This window comes from Ctenopharyngodon idella, chromosome 10, assembly GCF_019924925.1.
Source record: "Ctenopharyngodon idella isolate HZGC_01 chromosome 10, HZGC01, whole genome shotgun sequence".
Classification (NCBI taxonomy): domain Eukaryota; kingdom Metazoa; phylum Chordata; class Actinopteri; order Cypriniformes; family Xenocyprididae; genus Ctenopharyngodon; species Ctenopharyngodon idella.
Window position 1 is genome coordinate 41,373,376 of NC_067229.1, and position 15,600 is coordinate 41,388,975.

At 34.4% G+C, this 15,600-nt stretch overlaps 5 protein-coding genes across 5 annotated transcripts; all 5 read right to left on the reverse strand.

Moving 5' to 3' along the window:
• Window positions 1-368: 368 nt before the first annotated feature.
• On the reverse strand, window positions 369-1,467 carry LOC127520318 (olfactory receptor 1468-like). Its single transcript, XM_051908305.1, has 2 exons — window positions 1,458-1,467; window positions 369-1,369 (listed from the first exon to the last, which is right to left on the reverse strand). Exons 1-2 carry the CDS (start codon window positions 1,465-1,467, stop codon window positions 369-371), a joined length of 1,011 nt encoding a protein of 336 aa, XP_051764265.1.
• A 313-nt stretch (window positions 1,468-1,780) lies between these two features.
• LOC127520319 (olfactory receptor 13C2-like) lies at window positions 1,781-2,820 on the reverse strand. Its single transcript, XM_051908306.1, has one exon. It carries the CDS (start codon window positions 2,705-2,707, stop codon window positions 1,781-1,783), a length of 927 nt encoding a protein of 308 aa, XP_051764266.1. The 5' UTR covers window positions 2,708-2,820.
• A 3,560-nt stretch (window positions 2,821-6,380) lies between these two features.
• LOC127521848 (olfactory receptor 1468-like) lies at window positions 6,381-7,556 on the reverse strand. Its single transcript, XM_051911292.1, has 2 exons — window positions 7,537-7,556; window positions 6,381-7,347 (listed from the first exon to the last, which is right to left on the reverse strand). The coding sequence occupies exons 1-2, from the start codon at window positions 7,554-7,556 to the stop codon at window positions 6,381-6,383; spliced, it is 987 nt and encodes a 328-aa protein (XP_051767252.1).
• A 233-nt stretch (window positions 7,557-7,789) lies between these two features.
• Window positions 7,790-9,072, reverse strand: LOC127520320 (olfactory receptor 13C2-like). Its single transcript, XM_051908307.1, has one exon. It carries the CDS (start codon window positions 8,708-8,710, stop codon window positions 7,790-7,792), a length of 921 nt encoding a protein of 306 aa, XP_051764267.1. The 5' UTR covers window positions 8,711-9,072.
• Window positions 9,073-11,881: 2,809 nt separating this feature from the next.
• Window positions 11,882-12,877, reverse strand: LOC127520321 (olfactory receptor-like protein DTMT). The gene has a single exon (XM_051908308.1). It carries the CDS (start codon window positions 12,860-12,862, stop codon window positions 11,882-11,884), a length of 981 nt encoding a protein of 326 aa, XP_051764268.1. The 5' UTR covers window positions 12,863-12,877.
• Between the last annotated feature and the right edge of the window lie 2,723 nt (window positions 12,878-15,600).

Genomic DNA, 15,600 nt, shown 5'->3' on the forward strand with positions numbered 1-15,600 from the left:
ACCAAACAGTTGTGAATCCACGTTGACTTCCATAGTATGAAAAAAAATTAAATCTGCACGCATGGCATAGAAACCTTTGTTGCACTACAAACAAACATTTCAATCATTTTCAACAAAACAAATTGAAGTGAATTTATTTCATTTTTGGCCTGTTTACAACAAATTCTAAATTCTGTATTTTTATCACATATGAGAAGGCTGTAAATCAATCCTGGTGAATTAAATATATGCTGAATGCTCTCAGCTTACAATATATCTAACCAGATATTCACAGTCAACACACAAGTACAGATTCATTAATGCAAATGAACAAAATTGTATTTTGTTAATTTCAGCAAACTGTATTTATCACTCTTTGCATTTAACCTTTATTTCTGTAGTACATTCACCTTGCTTTGTTTATACAGTTCTTTTATGGATTGCATGACTTCCTCTGACTTTAGAGTGTATATGATGGGATTCAGCATGGGTGGTATTATCTGAGTTAAGGAATTGTTAATTATCCGAGCGTTTGGATGGATAAACGTTGCTAAAGCTGCAATATTAGTACCTAAAAGTGGGACATAACTGATTGCCACCAACATGAGGTGTGAGGTGCAGGTTTTCATGGCTTTATTCCGTTCAGCACCATGAGCAATCTTAAGCAGAGCCAGAGCAATGCAGAAATATGAGATTATTATTAATATCAGTGGCATACATACCAGGAGACCAAAGCAAATATTTGCCATGATCAAATTTATGACATTATCATTACAAGCTAGTTTATAGAGAGGGCCGTGTTCACAAAAATAACTATTTACTACAGTTGAGCTACAAAAAGAGAGTCTTGTGATCAAACTCACCAGTAAAGCAATAAAAGTCACAGAAAGGGTCCATATAACACCTATGATCAGAAACATGGCTGTTTTGGTTACAATGGCATGATACCGTAGAGGAAAACAAATAGCAACCAGTCTGTCATAAGCCAAGGCAACTAGTGTCAAAGACTGCAGATTCATGAAATGATACACAAAAAACATATATGCCAAACACGCTTCATATGAAATCTCCTGGTGCTCAAATAAAAATGTGTCAATGAGTTTTGGAACTAAAGCCGAGCTTCCACACAGATCAGAAATGGCCAGATGGAAAACAACAATGTATTTGGCTGTGTGAAGTCTGCGGGCCAAATAAATGGTACACATGATAAATGAATTCCCTAAAACAGTCACAACATACACCAAAGACAAGAACACATAGTAGTATTTTGCATGTGGCATATTAGAAAAGCCACTGATGAAAAATGTTGCAGGACGAACAAAGGTCACATTTGCAGAGGAGTTTGACTGCGTGGAGCTCAAGTCGCCTGTTGTCTGGAATGTTGTGTTACCTGTGATAAAGAACTGTGTTTAGATATGCACTCATTAACAGAATATCAAAATAGTTATTTCAATGTATTTGTCGGTATTGCTTGGCACCATGATTCATGGAATAACCCTTGTCTTTATAGACCAGCCTTCCTAACAGTTTTAATGAATAAATACTGTACAGTGTGTCTAAACATTACAGTACAAATGAATATGGGAAGAATTTTTATATTTAGAAAATCAGACTGGCACAAGAATAAAGATGTTGCACTTACAATTTATGTTTCAAGTAACAAAACAAACACTGATTCACATTTAGTAATTCTATAACATTCTGTAATATACATTGTTTACTTTTATGAAAATTATTCAAAATGTACTGATGAGATGAATTCCACACAAATAAACAAATAAAAACCACACAGCTGCTATTATTATAACTGGAACACAGATGGTATTCTAGATGAAAACATGATTCTTTTTTTGACAAGTCTTTTCACAGATGCCATAAACTCCTTTGTCATAAATGTGTAGATTATAGGGTTAAGCATTTGAGGAAGCACAGAGGTCAGAGAAAGAATGACTATTGTAGTGTTGATGCTTACAAGGACCTGAAAGACATATGTTAGGCAGATGGGCACATAAAATACAGCCACTAATATTAAATGAGCAGCACATGTTTTTGTGGCTCTTTGACGGTCTTGTGGGGTTGTGATTCTGAACAATGTTACAGCTATACATGTATATGAAAAGATAATAAAAAATACTGGGAACATGATGATCACCTGAAACAGAACACTAATGATGACATAGCTTAAGAAAACAGACCCGCGATTACAGAAACGAATAATTATGACACCAGCTCTGCAGAAAGAAAGTCTAGTCATGAAAACTGCTGCAGTGATTGTTTGCATCAGTGCCAGTGTCCATGAAGCACCAATCATAACAAGCATTGATCTATGGGTCACAATCACATGATACCTCAGTGGTAAACAAATAGCTACTAATCTGTCAAGAGACAAAATAGTGAGAGTCAGTGACTGCACTGAAACAAATAACATATTGGACATGCACAATCCATATGAGATCCGATGATTCCCAAACAAAAATGCATCCAGTAGCTGAGGGATCACAGCGGTACTCTCACGAATGTCTGTCAGTGATAAATTAAAGACAGCGATATATTTAGGAGTGTGAAGATTTCTGTCCGTGATGATAACAAACATGAGGCAGGAGTTTCCTAGAAAAGAAATAAAGTAGGCAATAAACAGGAATATATAATAGTATCTCATGTGAGGTATACCAGAGAATCCAGCAGACAGGAAGGAAATATTCCTGTTTCCAGTGACCTCTTGAATCATGTTCAAATGCTTTTGTCATCCTGTCCAGGCAGAGAAGCAGGTTTACAGTTCATATAATAATTAAAAAAGAAAAAGAATGAATAATGAATATGATATACTTACAGTAAGGTCTTATTGAGGTTTGCCCAGGCTGCAGACTTTCCCTGAAGCATTATATACTGAATAAAGAAGTGTCAGTCTCTTCAGCCTATCACTGTCTGTGACACTCTTCACCAATGCCACACCTCTAGAACTGTCATCTAGCCAATCAAAGCACAGCACTGACAGTAATGATAAGTATAGTTAATGTATCTTTATTTCTCATGGATGTATCGCCATTATTTTTTTATGATAAATGCTATAAATGTAAACACTGATGTAGCCTATAACTATAAAAATTTCTTGCTACCAATGAATATGTAAGTCTTGGAATTTATTTATTTATTTTTGGATCTTGACAAGCCTAGTAACAATGCTTCTGTTGTTAGTATTGTTGACAAAATGAGTAAATGATGACTAATTAAATGGATTACGCCATTCACTGTTTTTCTTCATACACAGGGTTCCTACACATTTTCCAGACTCAAATTTCCAAACCTTTCTGTAGATTTTCAGACCATATTTAACATGTCATTTTCTATTGATGACAACATACAGAGCCCCTAAAATAAAAAAATTATACAGACGTTTGCACGCATACAAGAAATTTTTTGTGTTCTTACGCATTACAATTTCTAGTTTTATAACCTATTTCCTTTGTGCGTCACTGCCATCTTACTATGAAGAAAACAAGAGCATGTATGAACATGACTTAATAGAGATCTACTTGCTTAAGGCAGCAGGCCTACCTCTAATATCAAGGCCTATAATGTCCAATTTAAGAAACCATGACACGAAATGGGCTGATGGCACAATACGGCTGTGTGCATTGTCCTATTTTCCAAGTTATAGGTCTATAAAAAAGACTGATACAGTCAAAAAAAAGTGTTCAAAAGTTGGCTTTTGTTAGGGCAGTATGTCATATTTTAAAGGCCTTAGGTTTCTCATGTGCAAACGAAAGTCTGTATATATTTTTTTTATTTTGGCAAAGGTTCTTTTAGAGGCTCTGTAATACAGTGCTAAGAATATTGTGAGAAGAAACCCAAAACACTTACAACCTGCATTTTTGCATAATGAAAAAGTGCATTCTGAATTTATTCAGTCATGTTTGACAATCACTAAAGAATCAGTAAACAGTTGTCATGAAAACACACTTCTTGTATGATTAATTTATTTTCATTAAATTCTTAATTTTCTATTATGGAAAACTAAATAATGGGCAATAGTCTGGAAGTCCAAATATTTTTCCATACTCTGCTTTCCTTTTTCCTTACATGTCTAGACCTGGAAATTACTCAAATCAAATTAAATACTTTTCCATACTTTTCCAGACTGCGTAGGAACCCTGTATACAAGCAATTAACAAAATATGCTTTCAAAAAATATGTATTGTAAAATGTAATTGCCACATCATTGGTGAAACATAATTTCCCTCAGTAAATCACCATTAAGCTGAATCCATCATTCATGGACAACAGTCTGTTGTGCCAGAGGGCAGACTGGAATCAGGGCAGTTTTTTTTATCAACCTGCACCGCTTCATTCATTTTAACCCTCTATGGTTTATCGTCATTTATAAATCACATTTAAAATACAATAATAATATTCAACCAAAAAATTACATTTTATTATTATCATATGACATTCCCTTTAGCCAATAAAATTAAAATCTATGTGCCATGTGCTTGACATTTTTGGCAACAGGGAAGTGAAGGAGATATTAGGTCTCATGCTGTCAGGCTCCATTGTGAGTTTATTTTAGACTAGGAAATACATATAAATTAAATTTAAAAATATACAGTTGTACATCCAAATGTGTTTTCTAAAGTTTTGGTCATTATTAATGCACATTTTGTACATTCAATAACTCACATACCAAAAAATCTATGTGTTATGCATTAATGACCACGTCCTTTTAGGGTATAGATTTTTTTAGCTGCACTATTGTTCATACTGGCAGGCAGTATAATAGTATTTTTGCGTGTGTTTTAGGTTGATGTTAGTAAGTTTATAGAAGACAGAGAGGAAAAACTACCTTTTCCAGAAAGTATTGATGATAGTGACTGCAGTGCATCAGAAAATAAGGCCATAGTAAAAGTAGTTGAGGATCAAGGAAGATAGAAGCAGTGAGGGTGATGGCAGAGATGAAGATTATAAGTCATAGATTGTTGTGGAAGTCAGGCATTTTGGTACATTATCCTATGCCAGTTTGGAAGATGTGATCCACACTACAACCAAAGGTCAGGAAAGATGCCACTGCCTATTGGCCTCACTTCACTGACAAGCAGGGATACTCCAAAAATAATGACTAAACGGGTCAGATCAGAGTTACGTGTGGAATGTGTGGGGCACACTGAAACAGAAGAGTCTTGTTGATTTACACTTGTGCTACAATCATTGATTTGAACTTCCAAGAAAAAACAATGTTAAAGATTATTTTAATGTTTTTTGAAACACTAAGACATGGTTTCATTTTCCAGGCAGTGAAGTTGCATCTGAATTTGTGAAGTTTTTGACATTTTCACATGTGAGTTCCAAATTAAATATAGTTTCACAAGATGAAATGCAATGTTATTAAAGCTTTTTAATATTTTTTGAAACACTGAGACCTTTTAACTGCTTTTCAGATAGTGAAAATGCATTTGAATGTGTGTGAAGTTTCAGACAATTAGCCAAAAATAATTTACCCTAATGGGACAATGTCGGTTATAAATGATGAAACCCTAAAAAAGGTCAAAGGTCAGATGTGGAAAACTAATTTTGTTAGTTGTTGTAAAACTAATTATAAGAGCCATAATTTGAATAATTTAATTTAATATTAAAGTTATAAGTGCATGAATAGATATAATTTTGATGAGTTTGGATTTATATGTATATTCCTTAAACACCCCCATGTTTATTCCATAATGGTTTGCTCCATTTTATCATTGGACAGCCTTTAGCGCCTTTCCTTTTTGCCGCCCCTTAGTATGAAAGAAAGAAAGACGGAGCTACACAGTTTTTTGATCAGAGTTTATTTTATTTCTGTTTATTGTACAAGAACATTCAGTAAACCATTGAAAATTGAACGAAGACCTGAGTCAATTCTTTGCCCGAGAGAACAAGAAAGATTATTGCTACTACACTAATAAAATCAATTAAAATGATTTTAGTCTTAAATATATGTAAAATACTAAACCATTATTTTGTTTCTAACTGTGATTTCATAATTAGTCCCATTAAATACCCTTATGGTTAAAAATCCCTTTTTTTTATAGCTTCTGTGGGAGTTACTTTATATTTTACTTCACATACTATAGATACTGCTGTCTGAGCCATTTTCCATGTAGGAATACATTTCATATTACACAAATTCTAAATTCTGTGACCTCATAAATATTTTGAGTAATTTATTTTTGTCACATTTGAGAAGGTTGTGAGATTGTTTTTACACACAGTTCAGTCAATTCTGGTAAATTAAATTTATGCTGAATGCTCTCAGTTTACAATAAATCTAACCAGATATTCATAGTCAACACACAAGTGCAGATTAATTCATGCAAATTAACAAAATCAATTAACAGCAGCCTGTATTTATCACTCCTTCGATTTAACCTTTATTTCTGTAGTACATTCACCTTGCTTCGTTTGTACAGTTCTTTTATGGATTGCATGACCTCCTCTGTCTTTAGAGTGTATATGATGGGATTCAGCATGGGTGGTATTATCTGAGTTAAGGAATTGTTAATTATCCGGGCGTTTGGATGGATAAATGTTGTTAAAGCTGCAGTATTAGTACCTAAAAGTGGGACATAAAAAATCGCCACCAACATGAGATGTGAGGTGCAGGTTTTCATGGCTTTAATCCGTTCAGCACCATGAGCAATCTTAAGCAGAGCCAGAGCAATGCAGAAATATGAGATGATTATTAATATCAGTGGTATGCATATCAGGAGACCAATGCAAATATTTGCCATGATACTATTTATGGCATTATCATTGCAAGCCAGTCTATAGAGAGGGCCGTGATCACAAAAATAACTATTTACTACAGTTGAGCTACAAAAAGAGAGTCTTGTGATCAAACTCACCAGTAAAGCAATAAAAGTCACAGAAAGGGTCCACATAATGCCTATGATCAGAAACATGGCTGTTTTGGTTACAATGGCATGATACCGTAGAGGAAAACAAATAGCAACCAGTCTGTCATAAGCCAAGGCAACTAGTGTCAAAGACTGCAGATTCATGAAATGAAAAACAAAAAACATATTCATCAAACATGCTTCATATGAAATCTCCTGGTGCTCAAATAAAAACATGTCAATGACTTTTGGAATCAAAGCCGAGCTTTCACACAGATCAGAAATGGCCAGATGGAAAACAACAATGTATTTGGCTGTGTGAAGTCTGCGGGCCAAATAAATGATACACATGATAAATGAATTCCCTAAAACAGTCACAGCATACACCAAACACAAGAACACATAGTAGTACTTTGCATGTGGCATATTAGAAAAGCCACTGATGAAAAATGTTGCAGGACGAACAAAGGTCACATTTGCAGAGGAGTTTGACTGCGTGGAGCTCAAGTCGCCTGTTGTCTGGAATGTTGTGTTACCTGCGATAAAGAACTGTTTTTAGATATGCACTCATTGACAGAATATCAAAATAATTATTTCAATGTATTTGTCAGTATTGCTTGGCACCATGATTCATGGAATAATCCTTGACTTTATAGACCAGCCTTCCTAAACAGTTTTAATGAATAAATACAGTACAGTGTGTCTAAACATTACAATACAAATGAATATAGGAAGAATTTTTATATTTAGAAAATCAGACTGGCACAAGAATAAAGATGTTGCACTTACAATTTATGCTTCAAGTAACAAAACAAACACTGATTCACATTTAGTAATTCTATAACATTCTGTAATATACATTGTTTACTTTTGAGATAATTATTCAAAATGTACTGATGAGATGAATTCCACACAAAAAAATAAAAACCACACAGCTGCTATTATTATAACTGGAACACAGATGGTATTCTAGATGAAAACATGATTCTTTTTTTGACAAGTCTTTTCACAGATGCCATAAACTCCTTTGTCATAAATGTGTAGATTATAGGGTTAAGCATTTGAGGAAGCACAGAGGTCAGAGAAAGAATAACTATTGTAGTGTTGATGCTTACAAGGACCTGAAAGACATTTGTTAGGTAGATGGGCACATAAAATACAGCCACTAATATTAAATGAGCAGTACATGTCTTTGTGGCTCCTTGACGGTCTTGTGTGATTCTGAACAATGTTACAGCTATACATGTATATGAAAAGATAATAAAAAATACTGGAGACATGATGATCACCTGAAACAGAACACTAATGATGACATAGCTTAAGAAAACAGACCCACGATTACAGAAACGAATAATTATGACACCAGCTCTGCAGAAAGAAAGTCTAGTCATGAAAACTGCTGCAGTGATTGTTTGCATCAGTGCCAGTGTCCATGAAGCACCAATCATAACAAGCATTGATCTATGGGTCACAATCACATGATACCTCAGTGGTAAACAAATAGCTACTAATCTGTCAAGAGACAAAATAGTGAGAGTCAGTGACTGCACTGAAACAAATAACATATTGGACATGCACAATCCATATGAGATCAGGTGATTCCCAAACAAAAATGCATCCAGTAGCTGAGGGATCACAGCGGTACTCTCACGAATGTCTGTCAGTGATAAATTAAAGACAGCGATATATTTAGGAGTGTGAAGATTTCTGTCCGTAATGATAACAAACATGAGGCAGGAGTTTCCTAGAAAAGAAATAAAGTAGGCAATAAACAGGAATATATAATAGTATCTCATGTGAGGTATACCAGAGAATCCAGCAGACAGGAAGGAAATATTCCTGTTTCCAGTGACCTCTTGAATCATGTTCAAATGCTTTTTTCATCCTGTTCAGGCAGAGAAGCAGGATTACAGTTTATATAATAATTAAAAAAGGGAAAAAAAAAAGAAAAAGAAAGAAAAAGAAGAAAGAATGAATAATGAAAATTATATACTTACAGTAAGGTCTTAGTGATGTTTGCCCAGGCTGCAGACTTTCCCTGATGCATTATATACTGAATAAAGAAGTGTCAGTCTCTTCAGCCTATCACTCTCTGTGACACTCTCCACCAATGCCACACCTCTAGAACTGTCATCTAGCCAATCAAAGCACAGCACTGACAGTAATGATAAGGATAGTTAATGCATCCTTATTTCTCATGGATTTAGGACTATTGCCATTATTTGGATTTAGGAGTATTGCCATTATTTCTTGACCCATATCTTGAGCTGTAAATGTAAACACTGATGTATAACTATAAAAGGATATTTGCTTAACAACCAATGCACTATAAAACCCAATAAATCACAATAACTCAAACCATTTAAGTTTTAAAACCAATAAGGTTAAGTATTATAAACTCATATATATCAAGTTAAATTCACTTATATTTACCGTAAGAGTTAAATAACAGTATATAACTCCAAATCTGTTTACTTATATTCAGTCATTAGAGCAAACAGCCCATCCTCAACCTAACCACAGGCTCTACTCTTTACCACAATGGTAACCTACAAAACTAACATAACAGAACCCCTGTAAATCTCAACATAACACAACATTAAACACTAACTTATGTCTCCCTGTGTTAAACGTGTGCAAAAACACACAGAATAACACCTGATTTCAGCATTTATTTTCCTCATACAGTCTGACACAAAGCGGTGGGAATTAGAAATCTGCTGCAACTCAATCATATTAAGTTCAGCTTACTACAATCAAATTTTGAGTTCACATCTTTTTTCTGTTAAGTACAATAAACTTTCATTATAACTCATTGTTCGGTTTCATAGTGTAGGTATTCTGTGGCTTCAGACGTCTTGGAATTCAAAATAAAGAGTAACATGGACTACTTTAATAATACTTTAATAGTTTTTTTCTGTCTTTTTTTTTTTTTTTTTGGATCTTGACAGGCCTAATAACAATGCTTCTGATGTTATTGGTTTGAAATGACAAAATTAGTATATGATGACTAACTTAATGATTGTAATTACACCATTCGGTATTTATCTCCATGCAGCCATTAGCTGAATATGCATTCAAAAAAATAAGTTTTGTATAATGCGGTTGCCACATCAATCGATTGGTGAAACATATACCCCCAGTTTCACAGACAAGACTTAAAGGGTTAGTTCACCTGTGATGATGGACCTGGACAATGCCATCATCACTAGAGCACCAGGGTTCAGTATTTACTGTGTGTTTGTACTGATTATATGAAAAGTTTATTATTTGATGCATGTTGATGATGTATGTACTGAGGGACAATACCAACAGCAATTGTTCAGTTTGTTAAAGTATGGTATATATAAAAGAGAGTCATTGTTTGTTTTAAAGTATTTCTTTATTGTTTTTTTGTTTGTTTGTTTGTTTTGCATATTATAGCACAGGTTAGATCTTACCTTTCGGGGCCAGTATTTTAGGGGTTGGCTCTCGTAGCGCACGTAGTCAGAGCTTGCCTTATGATCGGTCATACCATTTTCTAATATGGGGAGAGATGTGAATGCTATGATATGTTAAATGTTTTCTTTTGTGTTTATATGTTGTGCTTGATGACTGAATGTAAGAAATTAGTTGCTGAATATGTATTATGTGACATTGTTATGCTATGAAATTCTGAGAGAAGTGTTACGGGGAAAGGTTCCACCCCATGACAATGGTTTATCCCACTAGTGTTTGGCGGGAAACTGGTCTATTTAATCCATTGTCTGAGTATATTTGGGGGGTGGTATTTTGTGTATGGTGCAAGCGTTTGAAAATGTTTTTCTGAGGTGAGACATGCGGTTTTATATTGTGGATGTGCCACTAGGTAGTGATGGCGCAATGAAGCTTTGCGAAGCGCCGAGGCTTTCCCCTCAAGTGTATCGTAAAAAGGTTCATTACTCGAAGCTTTTTAACACGTTGCACACTAACGACATCTTGTGGTCAAAAGGTGGAAAAAACTGCCTTTGCGTCCCAGACGACCCAGCTATTTTTGGACTGTTTCATGTAATAAATCAGTTTGTGCTATGAAAAGCGTATAAAACAATGTAAATTATTATTATACATAAAAAAAGTCTTTCACGTGTCATTTTACTTACACAATTTGAATAAATGAGTCTGAATAACCTTCCTAACTCCTCCCTGGCCTCTTGACAACACGCAACATGACATCACCCAAAAATGAAATTTCTGTCATTTATTACTCACCCTCATGTCGTTCAAAACCCTTAAAACCTTTGTTCATCTTCGGAACACAAAGTAAGGTATTTTTTGAAGAGGTTTTTCCATGTAGGACTACATTTCATTGTAGACATACATGGAAAAAAGATTCTCAAACATTTTTTTAATATATATTTATTCAAATGTAATATTTATTGAAAATTTTTACAATACATAGTTTTGCATATTTACACGTTTACATGACAACATGAAAACAACAATTTATATATGTATATCTTTTTGCATGGAGATGTGAAATGAAAATTATGTCTCACCTTAATGTTATTCGAACTTTATAAGTTCTTCCATCGAGCCCCATTCACTTTCATTCACCTTTTTTCCATTTATTGAAAATTAACTGTGGGGCTGTGATTATGGCTAATATGACCTTTCGTGTTGCAGGAATTAAAAAAAGAAAGTCAAATGGCTTTGGTACAACATGAGGATGAGCAAATTTTTTTTTTTTTTTTGGGTGAACTACATACCCATAATCAAATCTGCACGCATGGCATAGAAAGCTTTGTTGCACTACAAACAAACATTTTCAACAAAATGAAATGGATTTATTTAATTTTTGGCCTGTTTACAACACAAATTCTAAATTCTTTGACCTCATAAATATTTTGAGTAATTTATTATTATCACATATGAGAAGGCTGTAAGTCAATTCTGGTGAATTAAATATTTGTTGAATGCTCTCAGCTTACAATATATCCAATCAGATATTCATAATCAACACACAAGTACAGATTCATTAATGCAAATTAACAAAATCAACCAACAGCAAACTGTATTTATCACTCTTTGCATTTAACCTTTATATTCACCTTGCTTCGTTTGTACAGTTGTTTTATGGATTGCATGACTTCCTCTGTCTTTAGAGTGTATATGATGGGATTCAGCATGGGTGGTATTATCTGAGTTAAGGAATTGTTAATTATCCGGGCATTTGGATGGATAAATGTTGTTAAAGCTGCAATATTAGTACCTAAAAGTGGGACATAAAAAATTGCCACCAACATGAGGTGTGAGGTGCAGGTTTTCATGGCTTTATTCCGTTCAGCACCATGAGCAATCTTAAGCAGAGCCAGAGCAATGCAGAAATATGAGCTGATAATTAATATCAGTGGCATACATACCAGGAGACCAAAGCAAATATTTGCCATGATAATATTTATGGCACTGTCATTACAAGCTAGTCTATAGATAGGGCCGTGATCACAAAAATAACTATTGACTACAATTGATCTACAAATAGAGAGTCTTGTGATCAAACTCACCATTAAAGCAATAAAAGTCACAGAAAAACTCCACATAACGCCTATGGTCAGAAACATGGCTGTTTTGGTTACAATGGCATGATACCGTAGAGGAAAACAAATAGCAACCAGTCTGTCATAAGCCAAGACAAGTAGTGTCAAAGACTGCAGATTCATGAAATGAAAGACAAAAAACATATTTGCCAAACACGCTTCATATGAAATCTCCTGGTGCTCAAATAAAAATGTGTCAATGAGTTTTGGAACTAAAGCCGAGCTTCCACACAGATCAGAAATGGCCAGATTGAAAACAACAATGTATTTGGCTGTGTGAAGTCTGCGGGCCAAATAAATGATACACATGATAAATGAATTCCCTAAAACAGTCACAACATACACCAAAGACAGGAACACATAGTAGTATTTCACATGTGGAACATTAGAAAAGCCGTTGATGAAAAATGTTGCAGGACGAACAAAGGTCACATTTGCAGAGGAGTTTGACTGCGTGGAGCTCATGATAGCTGTTGTCTGGCTTTTTGTGTCACCTATGATAGAGAACTGTTATAGAAATACACTCAATAACAGAATATTATTAATTAATTTCCAGTCTCAATGCATTTATGAATAGAAATGTTTGGATGTTCTTTGATATAATCATATTGAACTACTAATAAAAGAAGTCATTGCAGTAAAAGGATTAGAGAGAAACAGAGAAATCACATGGTTTATACTCTACCTTCTCCAAAGCTGCGACAATGTCATTATTCTACCAACCATCAGACAAATTTATATTAGATCATTCTCTCGTGCTCGGGGCTTTAGTTGATGAAACAATGCTTCTCCCTCTAGATTTCAGAAAGAAGGGTCTGGAAAAATCTATGCAAGCTTATGAAAAGAAAACAAAAACACATACCTTCAAGCTTAGGAGGTTGACCTATGCGCATTGCTCCATTTTATTTTAATTATAGTGACACTGTCCTCAAACCATCAATTTTAGAAAGTGTCGATATTACACTGACATTAATATTGAAGTCCTCTGAGGTCATTTACACCATCAATAACTGAAATACAAGTATGAAACGTGAAAATCAAATGAAATCAAAATCGAGTTCTTATTTTCTTTTTTTTAATTCATGTGCCTCTCATAATCTTTAATTAAAACAACTTCCCCTTCCTCTTCCTCTCTTCTCTTCTCTTATGACGTGTTTACTGAGTTTCATTCATATGACATCACAGCAATAACAAACCACAACGATCTAATCAATTCCTGATGGATTTTTTCTACATTTTTTTCTTGTTTGAGAAGCCGTTTCACTCAAATATACATCACAATGGGGATCTAAAGATTATCGCAACTTCCATTTCATGCCGACATTAAAGCTAACACAAGGACTTCATAGACGTAATGGTCTAACAAAATCCAAATTTTGACTTTTCTGTTCCAGTCTTTTGTATATACTTATATATATTCCCATAAATGCACCGGTGATTGAGAGCATTGACGCTACGAGGCAATTCCGTTTTCGTTATTGTGTCTATGCTGTGTTGTTAACATATGTTTTCTTTTTAAATTTTGTAGTGTTGTGCACTATTGGGCCACCGTAGCTACTGCCTCCATTGACAAATGCTAGATGGACAAATATTAGGAAATATCAGACCTCTGAATACCATGATTGACTAAAGACTATATGGATTAACCAATCAGAATCAAGTATTCCAAAGAGTCATGTAATAAGCAGTTGTAAATCTGTATGTTTTTCTCTCATCTTTTGTATGGCATAGAAAAATAATAAGGCTGACAGCTTAGAAAAGTAATAGCGCCATTCTTGGGGCTAGATCCGATTTTAAAAAAACAAATAAAATCAGACTGAGAGTTTGCTTTCTAAGCACCTTGCAGTGATTGAGCAGAATGAATGGTAAAGTTTAAGCAGTGTGAAATGTGAAGCAAGAAATCCCAGGATTCCGTTTGGGGTTTACAATGACTCAGGCTTGACTATTTCAAGTGTGAAAAGCCCTAATTTGTGACTCACTGTTTGCACTGAATTTTCACTCAGCCATGAAACTGAAACAAGAAAACCTTCTTACTACACCAAAATATTTTGCTTATTTTGTTGCTTTTTGTTAGTTTTGTTCCCTTTTTTTAATTATTATTTATATTCACTTACTTTCATACTTTGTTTTTTGTTCATTTTGTTGCTTTTTGTTCATTTTGTTGCTTGGTTAATTCCTTTTTTTTATATATATATATATGATATTGCAGAGGTGTCACAGTTGTGTTCATCTTAGTTATGGACTTTCAGTTTGTTGTCATTGATCACATGTGTTCCTTTGTTCTATTTTTCCGCCACAGTCTGTCACTATGGACACTAATCTAATCATCACAGCTGTCTGTCATTTGAGCCAAAGCCACTGGAAGGCAAGTCTACAACCTTTAGCCAAAACTGGCAGTACGGGCATTACGCATTGGCGGTACGCAGGGAGGAGTTTTGAATGGCAACACGATTGGCTGAGAGGTGCCGCACATGCTTAAGTTAGCCGTTACGCTTTCTCCAATGGTAAGGGATACAGACCCTCTTATCTCCCAATAATAATACGAACTCTGAGTTAATCATCTGTGTATTTAAGTTCCTGGTTTTCCTCAGTTCAGTGTTGGGTCTTGTACTGTATACGCGTTGTGTTGTGTTCCTGCCTTCTTCTGTGTTTACCCATTGGATTACCTAGTAAAGACTTATTGTGATTCATCTTCTTCGTCGTGCGAGTTTCTACACACAGCACCCATTACAAGAGGTTTATTTTTCATGTTATATCAAGTGTACAGTTGCACAGTTTCTTTTTTTTTTTTTTTGCATCTTGAAATAAATATGTTCTGTATCACTCTGTGTTGTGTTTGTTTCCTTTTTCTGTTTAAAAGATATCAATTTAAATCTCCTTTTTAAAAGCTTTAGGAGGCATAAATAGTCCTCACTTTAGATGAGCTCACAAAAAAAGTTAATTGACAGCTACTAAATGTTTTATAACTACCTGAATTAATCATGAAATACAGTAGGAATACGTGTTAATAAAGCATTTAATAACACACTGAGTAATTATTACTATATGTCTAAATAATAAACTGTATAAATGTAATTTTAAATAGTTTATTAATCATTTACTTACACTTTTTAAATGATCTTATGAACCACTGACAACTCCTAAACAACTGGTTTAGAAATGATAAATTGATCATTAATAAAGTATAAAAATATAATTATTAA